At 38.7% G+C, this 16,724-nt stretch overlaps 1 protein-coding gene across 3 annotated transcripts in view; it reads right to left on the reverse strand.

The window, feature by feature from the left end:
* LOC126203320 (Fanconi anemia group D2 protein) overlaps window positions 1–16,724 on the reverse strand; it is a 230,364-nt gene that overhangs the window by 132,250 nt on the left and 81,390 nt on the right. For all 3 annotated transcript variants that reach the window (XM_049937587.1, XM_049937586.1, XM_049937585.1), the window contains exons 9-11: window positions 13,286–13,454; window positions 7,367–7,527; window positions 5,460–5,602 (exon numbers count right to left, since the gene is read on the reverse strand). In XM_049937587.1, the coding sequence (XP_049793544.1) occupies window positions 5,460–5,602; window positions 7,367–7,527; window positions 13,286–13,454 (473 nt within the window). The remainder of the gene's footprint in view (window positions 1–5,459; window positions 5,603–7,366; window positions 7,528–13,285; window positions 13,455–16,724) is intronic.

The following is a 16,724-nucleotide window of genomic DNA, read 5'->3' on the forward strand; positions in this document are numbered from 1 at the left end:
TAGTTGGTTATATTGAACATGTTGATTTGAATGATATAATTAGTTTTGCTGAAAGTTCTATTTGCTAAAAGATATGACTAATTAAAATTATGATAACACCTAGTGGAAAAACATTTTGAACTAATCAACTGAATATGAGGTATTGCTACCATATTATTGAACAGTGTACCATTAATGTGCGCTTCAATTACTTTACACCTATGTGGTTAATCCCGCCACTGGTTTGAGCACCAACCTCATAATAAGCACTAATAAATACTCAAAGTAAAAAGAAACTGGTCATCCCCAAACAATTCAATTTTGAAGCTAATAAATATGAAAAAAGTGTAAACTAAATTGTGGAGTTGGGTACATATTTTGAGCAAACACCATCAATGTGCATATGGCATATTTGGATGGAAGCCCCTTTCAGTAGTTTGGCTGCCTGGTGTGTCTTTTTATATGACAGCACTCGAGAGAGTTGTGTGTCGATGATGATGATGATGATGATGATGAAATGGTAATGAGAATAACACAACTCCCAGTCCCCGAGTGAAGAAAATCTTCAAACTGGTTGGGAATCGAACCCAAGCCTCTGGCTTGGCTTTCAGCCACGCTGACCACTCAGCAATGGAGGAAGACTGATGTGCTACCAAGAAGGTGAAGAGGACTATGAAAATCAGGTTGGTGGCTTTAAAAACTGTATTGTCAATTCATATTAAACTTTATATATAAAAAACTTGCTGTTAAACCAAACTGTAAGTATTGCTCGTATTTTAAATACAATTTTAAAGCACCCTTTTCAATTAATTTTTTTTTCTATATTAGTAACATTTGTACAACAGGTGATGGATAATGACTTCTGACCAAAGCCAATCACACATTAAAGAAAAACTTAACAGCAGTGTTATGTCAATTCCAGAATGAGGAAATTCATTAGCTGGACCACCAACTGGCAACTGTTGTCAGACCACAGTTTTTGGTTCAGGTGCTACACAATTTGATTTGTCTGTATGCTGGGTCTACTACTCTGCTCATCATCAAGGACATCTGTACAACCACATCTGAAGTCCCAACACCATTGTCTTGTCTTTCCTTCATTCATTACTGCTGACAATTCTGAGCGGCTGCAGATCCTTTTGCACATAAAAATAAAATTACAGCGTGCACTTCACAACTAGTGGGAGCAAGATTTTCAGAGGTCTTGTTGTTTGCTTTCACCCACAGTCAAATTACTGAATCAAAACAATGACTTTGTGGTATCATAAACAATCAACAGTTGGAGCTCCATTAGGGCCACATTGATCTGAACTGTCAACATTTAAATATAAGCAAATAGTATTTACTTTTCAGATATACCTCTCAAATGATATAGCTTTCAGAGAAGAATATAGCCGTCTACATAGTGGAAAAGTTAAAAACCTTCTCAAAATGTTATTGTTTACGAAAATTTACATCCTCAAGTCCCAATATTCTGACAAATTATAGGAGTAGCCAACAAGGTATTCTGTTACTTTGTTGAATAGCCACAGATTTTCAGTTTCCAGTCTGATGTTTTCTGATAACCTGTTACAGACTTTTCCATTAGAATACGCAGTAAAATCCCATTCTGAACTCCAAACAGGAATACACAATGTGTGAGGGTAAGTCAATTATTATCCGCAATTTAGTTATATTTTTGTTTATTTTGGTAGTACTGTCATTTTATGTTGGTGACCCATGCTTTGTTTATTTGTTGTCACATCTTTGCAGTTTTCAAGCTGCTAGGTTAGTTTCGTTATTGCTGCTGTGCTGTTAACCATGGCTGCTCTGCTGTCTATTTGCACAAAAGAAGAACAATGTTCAGTGATCCATTTCCTATAGTCGGAAGGCGTATCAGGGGCTGAAATTCATGGAAGACTTTCGGCATAGTACAGGAACAGTATTTTGCCACAATGGAGTGTGTACGAATGGATTGAAAAATTCTGAAATGGTCGCACAAATGTTACGCACGATGAAGGAGCGGGTCAACCATTTACCACTACAAATGAAGAAACCATTGAGCGTTCACGTGAAATTATTCTTTTAGAAAGACTATTAACTACTGACAAAGTGACACATCGTCTACAAATTAGTCATGGTTCTGCCTACGAAATTATCCACAACAGACTTGGGTTTCATAAAGTTTGTGCAAGATGGGTCCCAAAACAACTCTAGACAGTTGCATGAACAAATGCTCTTGGACATCTGCAAAAAACATTTGGATCGCTATGGTAACGAAGGGGACAACTTCTTAGACAGGGTCATTACTGGTGACGACACATGGAACCATCATTACGAGCCGGAGAGTAAACAGTGGAGTATGGAATGGAAACATCCAAATTCGCCATGCAAGAAAAAGTTCAAGACCCAACCGTCCACAGGAAAACTGATGCTTACCGATTTTTGGGACACTCAAGGTCCAGTACTGGAACATTATGGGGACAGGGGCACAACAATACACAGTGCACATTAGAGTGAGATGCTTACTGCCAGGCTAAAGCCTGCAATTTGAAGCAAACACCGAGGAATACTGTCAAAAGGTGCTGTGTTGTTGCACAACAATGCTCGTCCACATTCTGCTGCCCACACTGCTGGAATGCTCCAGAAACTCAAATTTGAAGTATTGGGTAATCCTCCATATCATCCCGATCTTGCCTCTTCTATCACTTGTTTCATTCACTCAAATAGGCACTAAGGGGCCATCAATTTGCCTCAGACGAAGCAGTGAAAGAAGCGGTGCATTCCTGGCTTGCTGCTCAACAGAGAATCTTCTTTTATGAGGGCATCAGGAAGCTTGTACAACGATGGACCAAGTGCATTGAAACGCAAGGAGACTAAGTCAAAAAATGATGTTCTTGTAAGTTTCCTATTTGACAACAATAAAATTTTCTAACTACTTTGTAGATAACAATTAACTTCCCCTCGTATATTGTACTGTATCTCCTGGGATGGTCATGAATTTGAAATTTATAAGTTCCATGTAGTGATAATTATTGTATGAATAGCTGGTGATAACGCAAAGAATTAAACAAATGCATTGTGTTGCAATATATTCCATGGACATTCGAAATTCTGTGACTGAACTATTTTTTTGGTGTTCTTCTGTTCTTGGACTTCGAGAGGAAAGAATGATTGTCTGAGGTTCATCTTGCTGTAACAGTCTATGTAAGTTGTAAACAAAACTAAAATATAGTTGTTCATGACTTGAAATTTGTGTACAGTATGCAATAATTTGTAAGCTTTGTAAATCTAAATTTTGCTTGTCCTGAGTAGGTGTGGCCTTAACGGAACATTGACCATTGTTGGGTGCCATACTAGAAAATAATTAGTAATTTTCTTTCAGCTCATCTTTGACATGTGCCTCAGGTTAGGACACTAAACTTTCTTTCCGATTCCACGAGCTATGCGGCCGCTACGAATAATTTAATATATTTTACTTTCAGATTTTCTGAATGTTTCGAGATAACCTCCCAGGCAGGAAGGCCAGTCATGTGATTCTAGTTCTAGTATAATATTTCATCAGCAAAGGATTATGCTTGTTATACTGCTATTTGAGACGAAATCACAATCTGAAGTTACAGGTTTTATTACTTCACATTGAACTGACTTACAAAATACTGTCTGGTGCTTTAAGCACATGAGTTTTAACTATACTTTTGATATATGTTGAGGAATATCTGTGATGATTCAAGAGAGAGACAATTAATTATTTATATTCCCGTAACCAACTCGAGTACTGAGCTAGTTTGCCGACTGCTGATCCGCATTGGGCTAAATTAAATTACATTACATTGTTCATAGTATTATTAAAGTTATCTCTCTTTTTTTTTTTTTTTGACATCACATTATTAAAAGCTATCAAAGCATATATAAATTTTTATTAAATTACATTACACTGGTGCCCAACATGGGGCCAGGCCAAATTAAATTATATTACAATATTTAAATTACGAATTTCACAATTTGCCCTAAATTCACTCTTATTATTAACCAAAAATACCATTAGGGAATATATATAGTGGCATGTTAATGTAAGAATCCATGGTCTCTACAAGGCCTCTGTAAAATGTTCAGTTATTAAATTTGCTTAATGTTCTTACTCCACACTTCTGTAGAATACATTCTTTTTTATCTTAACTGTATCAGCATGTTAACTACTGAACTGGCAGTGATTAAATTAAATAATTGTCCTAGTTGGCATTGTCAACTGAGAAATTTGTTGGTGTGTGTTTAAGCTGCCTAATCAAACAGGATGTTCTTCCCCAGTGCACACTGGCTCCTTTCCTTGTGAATATGATAGGTGTGTCATACGTGTACTTGCAGAGTGTAGGTGAGTGTAATGCAAACATGTATAGTGTAGTATTATGTTCCAGCTGAATGACGTTTATGAGAGCACAGACAGGGTGAAACCTGATGCCAGCACATAGCCTACTCCTTTCGAATAATCAAAACGGCCGCAGAGCTTAATGTCCCCACCCAACTGATGGATTTCCCTCACTTCATGAGACAATGTGAAACACTTTAGAATTCAGTTCAGGACATTGGAACAAAGACCGTGATCAGGAACTTTACACCATCACTTCTCCTCCCCCTGTTACCCAAATAGTGACAGCAAAAATTTCATCCATCACCAGGATTAGAACCAACTTATCTCAGAGTCAAGCACCACACAACACAGGCAACCTCAGTTGCAGAGGCAGGTACCATCAGTAATGATAAATGGAGGCAAGAGACTTTACTGGCAACAACCATGACTCTATTGCAGTGCATTCTCCATAACTAAATGCTTTAGTTTGGTGCTCAGTTGACTATTTTGATTCTTCCTTCCAGCACTAATATCTCAGAATACTGTTTATGCAAGTTTGTTCCACAATTTATAATTAGTCCACTACACTGCAAGCCGTAATTACAACTTATCACAATTATCTCTGTCTTATCACTTCATTATGTTTTTATTTCCTAATTTCAATTCTTTTGCAAATTGTGGTTTTTGTGGACTTTTCTTTCAATTTTTGCTTCTTCTCTATCAAACTCTTCTCCTTTCTTCTTCTTCTTGTCCATTTTTGCCTCACCTGTGTTTCTAGTTCAATCAGTCCTACCCTTGGTTTTCACCAGTTTAATAACCTCTGTAACTTCTCAGGCTTTCAAATAACACCTTTTGCAAAGGTTTAAGGTTTAACTGTGGGTTTGCCTCTTGCCCTGACCTCAAGTTGTCTGTTGATCCGATCTGGGTAACTTTCTTACTTAATTACTGAGTAATGTTCTCCATTATCTTCCATTTCTTGCATTTTTTTGAGGCACCGGGTATCATTAAGTAGTGTTTGTCTTATCTTTGTTTGTATTTATGACTGCTGCAATCTTGAAAGTGCAAGGATTTTCACTATTACTATTCGGATGCAGTTTCATTCGTATCGTTGTGTAGTTTTTCTACTGAAGACACATTAAAAATTAAATATTACCCATCAATTCAATGGCGTTTCTCATTGTCCCTTGGCTTAAATCATCTGATGAAAGGGATGAAGAGTTCTGGCTAATATTAGTAGTTCGACTTGCTATAGCCTTCGCTGCCATCACAGCACCGATAACACCTTTCTTCTTATCCCTTTTAACATAAAAAACATGAATCAACATGCCAGCTACAGTCAAAAAATAAGAATACAATACACATCACTCAACGATAACATTACAGGAACACTACATGGGTAAAAGTAACATGTACCATTTTAAATAGTTCAATAAAAATTGTAATGGAACTTATAATGAGTGCATTAAACTGAAAATTACATTCAAATTCACCAAACTTCGCTGAAGCAGACTGATGACATACTAAAAAAACATAATTAACAGATTACAAGTGGGCAGTGGAAAATAATAATTTGTATCTGTTGAGTTAGTATGCCGTGTCACTACATATAACTTACAATAACCACTGTTGGAAATGCACAAGGTACTAAATTATTTTGCTAATGAATCACCTACTTGCAGCAAATGATGGTCAGCTACATCAGATAATGCTGGAAATTCCATAACTTGGTTTTAAAATGTAATTAATCACTAAATTACAACTGACTACACATGATACAAAAGTAATTGTTCAAGATAGTTCATATTTTTACAGACATACGAAATCTGATCAAAAGTATTCAAACACCCCCTTGTAATGTGGAATTGGTCACTAGACATCATGAGTCGCAGACCTACCGGTATAAAAGGAAGTGGGGGGGTGTCTTGTTGTCAGTAGAGAAGCAGTCATGACATATGTGTCAGTCAGCAGTCATGACAGGTGCGTCAGGTGTGTCAGTCAGGAGAGTCCAATGACTTTGAATGTGGGCTAGTTACTGGATGTCACCCGAGTAACAAGTCCGATAGTGAAGCAGAAATTCGAAGAAATAATCAAAGCTAAAATAGGGCCCGCAGACTTCATATACTGACGGACATGGACACTCAAGAATTGTGGAGAATGGTTGTAAAAAATCACATTAAATTAGCAATCACTCTTTAAGTTCCTAAGTGCTACCAGTGATTCAGCTTGCACAGCAGCTGTGTGTGCGGGGTTAAAAAGCATGGCGTAGAATGGTCAAGAAGCTCCTCACAAGCCACACATTTATGTAGTCAGTGGTAACTGATGGTTGAGATGGTGTAAAGACCAATGCCACTAGACATTGGATGAATGGAAATAAGTAAGTTTGAGTTATGATTTATGCTATACTCTGTCACAATATGATGAAGGATATGATTTCGGCTTATGCCTGGAGAACAATACCTGTAGTGCCAACTGTGAAGCACGAAGGAGGGGGTGTTATAGTAACAAAGTGTTTTTGTGGTTAGAGTGTGACCCTCTGATTGTGCTTACGAAAATGCTAAATGCAAAAGGATATGAACACATTTTACAGCAGTGTGTACTGCATTCAGTAGAGGAACAGCTCAGAGATGATGAGTGGTTTTACCAGCTTGACAGTGGACCCAGTCATAAAACAGCACCTGTGAGGCAATGATTTGTGTACAACATTCCTGAAATAGACTGACCTGCCCAGAGTCTGAAGCTGAACCCAGTGGAAGACTTTTGGAATGAGTTAGAACACTTACATAGCTCCAGACCGCAATGACCAACATTACTACCTTCCCTGGTTAAATGTCTATAGGAAGAACAGGTTGCCATTCCTTCATGAACATTCACATACCTAGCTAAAAGTGTCCCCAGCATAGTTCAAGTTCTCATAAAGAAGGGTCTGAGGAGAACATATTCACGTCCACTAACAGGCATCTGGATAATTTTGATCAGATAGCCTAAATACTGCCAAAAGAAAGACATGTTACATTTCTGAAAAGATGACATGCAACCATGCAACTAAATATAACTGCTTACAATATTGTGGAGCTGGACACCTTCTTACAAATGACCATATGAATCTCATCTTGAAAGAGATCATTGCCATCTTGCTGTGGGTTATAGGCAAGCTGACATAAAACATCCATAACTTGTTCAACCTGTCCCAAGTCAAATTTCGTCAATTTGTGGAGAAGATTCTGTGGGGAAAAAAGTTAATTACAACAGTGACATTTTACCTTCTTTTTGCTTAAAAATATAGTGGCAACAGTTTCACAGTGAAGACCTATGGGAGATGAAAATTGTGATACAAAAACGTTTTTTCCTTATCACTAAAATATATATATAAGAATACTGGCAACAAACTTTCTGCAGCAGTGACAATCAGTATTTTGACTGTTGTATGTCTCTTAGAACACCACCAAAATGAAACAACTTGATTCACAGAGATTTGAACTATATGATACTAAGTAGATCCTTTGAAACTCCACTTGTACAGCAGGCACTTCCTCATGCACCTCAAAAGTATCTTCTCTACAGACCTATCAAGTGTGAGTAGCATATCTATATTGATGAAAAAACCTTCCAGCACACTGAAACTTTTGTGAGGGTCTTAACGAGCAGGCACTACATTCTGAATGCAGTCCACAATCAGACCTCTCTTCCTATCCCCTACTATGAAGCTTATAAAATACACCTGAAAACCAGCCAGAAAGTCTTGTTTTACACCACAATCCTGAACTGGGAAAAAACTGACCAAAACCCTTTGACAGGATTTCATTTACCTTTCTTTAAGCCCTGAAATAATAAATATTTTCCTCAGAAGCATTTCTACCTTTCACAAAGGAGCACTATTTCATTTATCAATTGTACCAATCCATCTTTATCCCACATGGGTCTTCAGATTATGTCCAAGAAGTGTCCCACAAAACAACACATAAAATTATATTGCAATGCTATTACAAACAGGGTGAAAGCAGAAATGTCATTTGTCAGCTCCCCTGGAACTCTTTATTTGCCTTGTCTAATGCTCAATACTTCCTCAGATCTGTGAGGTGTTGCCTCTCTTCATATTGTTACCATGGAACTTCGATTTTACAGTCTCCAGATTTTACATTTTTCGTGAGTCTATGCCACTGATTTGTAGCCCCTGTGAAAAACCCACAAGATCAAGCTAAAAATTCCCGAATTTTACGTTTCTTCCTAGTGAGGTTTACCTCGATACCACATTCTTACTCGACATCCCACTTAACTTCATCCATTTTCTTGCTACTGACATCTGATGTGGCTAAACAAATTATAAGTGGCAGACGGTTTGCACTGCGGGTGGTGGCGGAGTTAAAGGGATATTTTACCTTTGCAGAGAGAGGAGACGTGAGAGAAGAAATGCTGACATAATCCACACAATCAACAATTGGCACTGCCAACACAACTTGCAACGTTTAGCTTCATCACGCAATTATGATACAACTACTGTCAGGTTGTGGCAGCAATGGAGAAACAAGATAGTCAACACAAAGTGTTTTGGACCTTTACAATGTACAGTATTCAACAACAATACCGATCATCAGCCTTTTAAATTCAAACACCGAGCCTCGAAGAATATGCTTGGTCAGAATCAAGGAAACATCATCCATTTCCGGCTAGTGAGCTCTTATTGGCTGGTGACTTGTTATGTCACCCAACAGCCAGCACAGCCGTCACACCACACTAACACACGTAAAATGAGCTCGCCACTTTGTTAAGCTCATGACGTAACAAGATTACTTACCTTGGCCTACGAGACATCCCAAATTCCTGAAGTACTGATTTATAAAGTATGAACAAGCACAGAAGCTATAAATCAAAGACAGTGCAAAAATTTCATTCTTCTAGGTTGCAATTTTACAAACACTCATAACATCAACTGATACAACCAAATTGCAAATCCGTAAACAAAACAAGAAAGAAATTTCAAAACTTTACATCATATAATAGACCTATTAGGAAAAGACTAATGATGTACGAGATAATTGAGCCATTTCCCAACACACTACAGCAAAAAATTATACTTTAAAGCAGTTTTGAGGGTTCTTTCATTATATGTTCACCTCAAAAACAGCAAAAATTCATCTCTGATGTTTATAACATCTCAGATGTTTTTTACCACCTGCAGTCAATAGCTGTATAGCATGGTGATGTCACACTTATGGAGTGGCTTCTAGCATATAGAACAATAAACAGCAAGCTTACTTGGTGGCTTGTTCCGAAGTATGACTGACGTGATTGGTGTATAGCAAATGGAGTGATCACAACTTCTATTTAGGTTAAATTTATATAGTTATGCCTCATATGCCCTTCACTACCATGCATTAATTTTACTTACAGTAGATCTCCTCGGAGCCTGTTGATAGAATCTGTTATATATTGTGCCTCTACTGACTGCAGCCAACATAGGCTACTCCATTTGTTATGTGTGCCACCTTAGTTAATAGGACATGTTCAGTGGGCAGTTGTGTTATAGCTTGTTCATCTTTATTGCAGTCTTCAATTATGTTTAAATGCATTATGATGGCTGACACATTGTTATAAATGTAACAGATTGCTGGGACAGAGAAATGCTGAAGACACAGCAAGCTTATCCCTATTTCATATTCAATGGTATAAAGAAGTATCACATATGAAGGAAAAAGTATGTGTATATACATGCTTTCACAAAACCTGCTGTGTTTACACTACAGCATGTGGTGAGTTTGAAGAGCAAATGGTGTGCGTTGGAAATACAGCAGAATGCTCCACTTCCACCACTCACAGTAGACTTCACACTATTTTTGCAGTCGTGATGTTACTAGTGGGCTTTCAAATATCGATTTTTGGAGCATGTGTGAACAACCCCAGTGTGGGCAGTTTGTTTTTCAATTATTCGTTTCTTCTGTAGTGTGCGTGCCGCAGTATGCCATTTCAATGCAGAGGCGCATTGAGAATATCTAACAAAAACATCACCCTTATCATTAAAAGGCTTAATCTGTAGCATAGTGAATAACATCATGATTTACAGAGTTGGAGGTGTTATGTTCGAATCAAGCTACATGCTAAAAAAAATTTCCATCTCTGAATTTTCAACAGATCCTGGGACTTTTTGTGAATATAATACTAGTATGTTCTGCAATACTCGATCTTATTTAACAATTCTGTCTGGTTAGAGAACAAAGGACGAAATAAATATCTGCCTGTTCATTTCCGAATACATGGTGATTTCCGAGTGTGTGGCTAGGCAGGAAGCTCAGAGGACAGCTTATATTGCTTGGAGAGTAACAAGTAGCAATCAAATTCATGTTCTTCCTTGTCACAAATACTTCACTGTTTGTTTCTGAATATGTGACTATTTCCAAGAGTGTGGCTAGGCAGGAATCTAAGACGACAGTTTCAACTGCTCCAAGTGGAACACTGAGCAATTATGTTCATTTCTTCCTTCTCGGAAGTATTTTGCAAGTTGCACAATCACGAACACATTCCTGTAAAGTGTTTCTCACTACCCTGAGATTCTACTGTCACTAACACATCCATAAACATATGAACTTGGTGCTATAGCAATTGATATATAGATGGACTCATTCCTGGTCATCTTCACAGTGCCATTATGTCATGATTACGTCAATTCCTGCAAAAAGTAGTGTGAAACGTACTTGATCCTTCAGCACAATGAACAAGGAAAATTTTGCAAGCAATAGACTAGAAGTCACTGCACTCATGTCATCAGAGTATGCTGCACAGGCATTAACTACAAAACATACAGCCCCACATCTTAGATTCCAACCCTTTCACTGTACTTTGCAGTTTTTGGTTTAATTCACCATGTTAATCAATTTTGCTTTTATTCTGGGTGAGCATAAAGGAAAGATCTCTTACAAATGCTTGTTTTAATGTACAATGTGTTTTTGTAGTTCATAGCATTTCAGAAAATTGCTCTATTACCTTGTACGTACCTTGGTACCAATTTCGGTTTTTTGACGAGTTTTTACCGGCTGTTACACATCTGTGATTTTTTAAGAACTGTTGAAATTCATTACCACAAATTATTGTACAAACATTGTATTGTACATTTAATTTCCTTCACTTGCACAGATTTTATACAACATATTGTAGAGGATTATGATTTTTAATCATATAAGCCAATTACATGTTTTTGCTCATGTTTAGGGGGTTTTAATGCTTTCCTTGATTCTGCATTTTCCACAGTTTTGCATTTTTTAAGTCTGGAGCACATGAAAATATAAAATAGGGGTTTCACTGTATTTGTATTCAACCCAGAATTTCACAATATAATATTTAATTCTATTTCAACTATAATGTGATTCCTAGCCTTAGGATTAATTCTTGAGTTATTGACATGTCCACCACTGACATTGCTTCGTGTATATGAAATGTGTCTGTATTCTGTATCAAGCTGTGCATCCATCTTCATCTACAACTAGCTGGTTAAACCTGTTCATAGAGCAGAGGAAGGAAAGAATACACCACCTACAAAATGAAGAAGAAGAAATCATACTGTTCCACTAAGGATGAAGCCATTAGGTATATCACAAGCTATGACTGGAAGGGGTAGGGTAGCAAATCAGCTGTATGCTTTTGAAAGGAAGCATTCTGGTATTTTCCTTAATGGTTTAGGGAAAGCATGAGATACCTCAATTTAAATGATCAGAGAAGTGTATCTGCATGTCATTCCTTTCGAATGTGAATCAGTGAGGTAATCACTGAGCCATTCACTTCAGTATCTCCTCAGTAACATGCTTTGTACAGCACTGGAAGTTGAAATGAACCTTCATGCTGATGACCATTTTACATATTTAGAGTGAATATGCTTCATTACATCAGAATCAGCATTGTTTATTTGTTACATTCATTTTAACTGTTGTTAACTCACAACATGAATCAGTAGAACTATTGTGTAGAACAATTAATGGAAGTACAATTAGGCTGCATTGGTTACTGGATGTCAGTCATTTCATTTTTAAGGAAATTTAGATAACTGCCATTTGAAGCTGACTGCAGAACGATCCTATGGCCGCCAATGTACATTTTGCTTAAGGACCATGAACATAAGATAACAGAAATTAAGTCTCCTACAGAGACATGCAGACTGTCATTTTTGCTCTGTTTGCATGTGGAACACAAAGGGAAGTGACTAGTAGTGGTAAAATGTACCCTCCACCACACACCATAAAGTGGCTTGCAGAGCATGTATGTAAATTCTTCTATAAATATAAATATAAATATTTCTAAAAACAAAGATGATGTGACTTACCAAATGAAAGTGCTGGCAGGTCGACAGACACACAAACGAACACAAACATACACACAAAATTCAAGCTTTCGCAACAAACTGTTGCCTCATCAGGAAAGAGGGAAGGAGAGGCAAAGACGAAAGGATGTGGGTTTTAAGGGAGAGGGTAAGGAGTCATTCCAGTCCCGGGAGCGGAAAGACTTACCTTAGGGGGAAAAAAGGACAGGTATACACTCGCACACACACACACATATCCATCCACACACATACAGACACAAGCAGTGTCTGTATGTGTGTGGATGGATATGTGTGTGTGTGTGTGTGCGCGAGTGTATACCTGTCCTTTTTTCCCCCTAAGGTAAGTCTTTCCGCTCCCGGGATTGGAATGACTCCTTACCCTCTCCCTTAAAACCCACATCCTTTCGTCTTTCCCTCTCCTTCCCTCTTTCCTGATGAGGCAACAGTTTGTTGCGAAAGCTTGAATTTTGTGTGTATGTTTGTGTTCATTTGTGTGTCTGTCGACCTGCCAGCACTTTCATTTGGTAAGTCACATCACCTTTGTTTTTAGATATATTTTTCCTATGTGGAATGTTTCCCTCGATTATAAATATAAATATTCTTTTATAAATATGATTTTCTATCAAAGAAACAGACAAAGGAAATTTAGAAAAAAGGGAAAAATGATGGATACATACCAACAACAGCAATCGGTTTGGCAGAAGACATTCAGCACAGTCACGAACTAATGATGACAGCACATCAAGACCCAGGCGAGAACTTGTTCTGTTGTCTGCACAAGTGAGTATCATTAACTTTAGTACAGTTTCCTGAGCAAAGTGTCCACCAAAATGAAGCAAGAGAAGCCTGTTGGGCAGAAAGGAATGCAATTACAGGTTTCACTATGGTAAACACAAACATTTAAGTCATCATATAATTAGTACAAAGGGATTAGATTAGATTAGATCAGATTTTTGTTCCATAGATCCGTGCTGAGGAGATCCTCGTGTATGTGGAACATGTCAATTTTATATTATTTTATTATTATTATTATTATTGTTGTTGGCGAATTTTCCCTAAAAGGAAATCGTTCAGCTTATGACTTTGAAGGCTTGTTCTTCTTGTCCTTCCAGTACTCCTTCATTCTCTTGGAGAGGGCCTCTTTTCTCTCCTCAGACCATTCTTGTTTGGTCCGCTGTTTTAGCGTTTCTGACTTTACTTCCCAATTGTCTATGTGTTTTCGGAAGGTGCTTCTGTCTGTGGTGTTTGTGGTGCCAATTGCTTGTAGGTCTTTTCGGACTCCTTCCATCCAGGGTGTTGAGACTTTAAGTGTCTTGATGTGTTCTAGAATTTTCTTGGTGAGTCTTGTTTCAGGGAGTCTATCTACATGTCCGTAGAATTTAAGGCGCCTTTTTCTCATATCATTCTCGATGTTCGAATATGCTTCTACTGTTGAGTTCTTCTGTAGTCTGTAGCCATCTGGTGTGGGTCTTCCTCCTAAAATTTTCCTCATGATTTTGCGTTCTTCTTTTTTGATTTCTTCAATTTTGATTTTCCTGTTGAGTGCTAGTGTTTCGCTGGCATACAGTACGGCGGGTTTGATCACTGTGTTATAGTGTCTGATCTTGGTGTTTCTGGAAATGCATTGTTTGTTGTAGACGTTTCGTACCATGCCTAGTGATTTCCGTGTCTTCTGTTGTCTGTCTTCGTAAGCCAGTTTCTCTGTTCCGGTCGGTTCGATGATTTCGCCTAGGTATCTGAAGTGTGTGACCCCTTTAATTTTGCCATACTTGGTTGTGACGTCGTCGCCTTCTCTTGTTAGGACTTGCATTTTTTCAAAAGAGATTTGTAGGCCGACTTTCTCGGCGCATTCTTTCAGGATTTCGATCTGTGTTTTTGCTGATGTTGGGTCATAGGTCAGTATCGCTAGGTCGTCTGTGAATGCTAGGTAAGGGATTTCCAGTCTTTTCCTTCCTAATGTGACTGGTCTCCAGGTGTTTTGTCTCCTGACTTCAGCTTCCCATTCGCTCATTACTTTGTCCAGGACGATGTTGAACAATAGCGGGGATAGTCCATCTCCTTGTCTTAGGCCAGTGTGGATTTCAAAGGGGTCCGAGATTTCGCCCATGAATTTGACTTTGGATTTTGTATTGGTTAGTGTCTGTTCGATTAGTCTTCGGGTCTTTTGGTCTAGGCCTTTTTCTCTGAGGATTTGGATGAGGGACTTTCTGTCGATCGAGTCGTAAGCCTTTTTGAAGTCGACGAAAGTGCAGATGATTTTTTTGGGGCTTGTCATGTGGGATTTTATGATTGATTTCAGGTTGAAGATTTGTTCGGGGCAGGCTCTGTTGGGTCTGAAACCCGCTTGGTATTCCGAGATGGCGGGTTCCAGTTGTCCTTGCGTTCTGGTGAGAAGGCAGGTTGATAGAATTTTGTAGATGACCGGTAGCAGGGAAATTCCTCTATAATTGTTTGTGTCTGTCCTGTCACCTTTCTTGTGTAGCGGGTGAATGAGTGCGGTCTTCCAGTCGTCAGGTATGATTTCGGTTGTCCAGGTGTTCTGTATGATTTGTGTGATTTCGTTTAGCGAGTTTGGTCCTAGGTTCTTCAGCAGTTCTGCCGTTATTCCGTCTTCACCGGCTGCCTTGTTGTTTTTCAGTTTCTTTATGCAGTGGAGGATTTCTTCTTTTGTTGGTGATGGTGAGTCTTCCGGTGCGTTGGCCGGTTCTCGGGGTTCGAAGGTTGAGTTAGGTTCCGGGCAATTTAGTAATTTTGAAAAGTACTTCGCGAGCTCTTCACAGTTTTCTTTGTTGGTAAGTGCCAGTTTTCCGTCTTCTTTTCTGAAGCAGAGGTTCTGTGGTGAGTATCCTTTGACTTGGTTGGCGAACGTCCTGTAGAAATCCCGTGTGTTGAAATTTCTGAAGTCCTCTTCGATGGAGTTTAGCTGATCGTTTATGTATTTGCGTTTCTCTTGTCTTATTGTTTTCGATGTTTGTCTTCGAATTTCATAGAAGTTGTCCTGTGTTTCTTGTGTTTTGTTGCTGTTGTAGTTTGTGAAAGCTGTTCTTCGATTTTGTAGGGCGATTTCGCAGGTAGTGTTCCACCAAGGGTGCCTGGGTTTTCTAGTCAGCGGGATCAGTTCTTTGGCTGTGTTCACAATTTTTTGTTTAAAGCTGGTCCAATCTTTCGCCTCTTGTTTTTCCCAGTGTTCTGTGATGTTCGATTCTCTGATCTTTCTTGCATCAAATTTTGGTGAGGTCAATTTCTTTTTGTGTTGTCTTCTTGGTGTGAGTTTGATTTTGATTCTTGTTAGGCAGTGGTCCGAATCTATGTTGGCGCCTTTTCTCACTTGGACGTCGTGGATTTCTTTCTGGTAGTCATAGGAGATTGCCACGTGATCTATCTGGAATTCGCCTAGTGAGTGGACTGGTGATCGCCACGTCTTTTGTTTCTTGGGCTTTTTCATCAGGGAGGTTGACATGATTTTGAGGTTGTTTTGCTGGCAGAGTTCGATCAGTCTGGTGCCGTTTTTGTTGGTGAATTTGTGTGCAGGGAAATTTCCTACTGTTTTTCTGTAGCGTTTTTCTCTGCCGATTTGTGCGTTGAAATCGCCTAGTAGAATTTTCGCGTTGTCTTGGGGTATTTTTGCCAGGGTGGTTTCGAGTTTGTCCCAGAATTTGTCTGTTTCTTCTGGTTTGTCCTTGTTGTCTGCGTTCGTGGGGGCATGTACGTTGATGAGGGTGTAGTTCTTGTTGGCGTGTTTGATTCGCATGGTCATGAGCCTGTTGTTGATTGCGTTGACTTCTTTTACTGAGTCTAGGATGTTTTTGTTTACTGCGAAGGCCATGCCGAGGAGTGCTCCTCATTTGCCGATTTTCCTGTTGGTTCCACTCTTGAAGAATCTGTAGTTTCCGTAGTCTATTGTGTCTGAATCCGTGTATCTTGTTTCTTGTAGCGCTAGGATCAAGATCTTTTGACTGGTGAGTTCCGTTGTTAGATTGTGTAATTTTCCCGTTTGTATTAGTGTCTGTATGTTGAAGGTGCCAAAGTATGTGTGTGTTTTCTTGGGTAGTTTGCCAGAGCGCTCCGACTCGCCCTTTAGTACATCTCCAGGTCCCCCAGAATCCGAGTGCCTGG

Source organism: Schistocerca nitens, chromosome 9, assembly GCF_023898315.1.
Source record: "Schistocerca nitens isolate TAMUIC-IGC-003100 chromosome 9, iqSchNite1.1, whole genome shotgun sequence".
NCBI lineage: Eukaryota > Metazoa > Arthropoda > Insecta > Orthoptera > Acrididae > Schistocerca > Schistocerca nitens.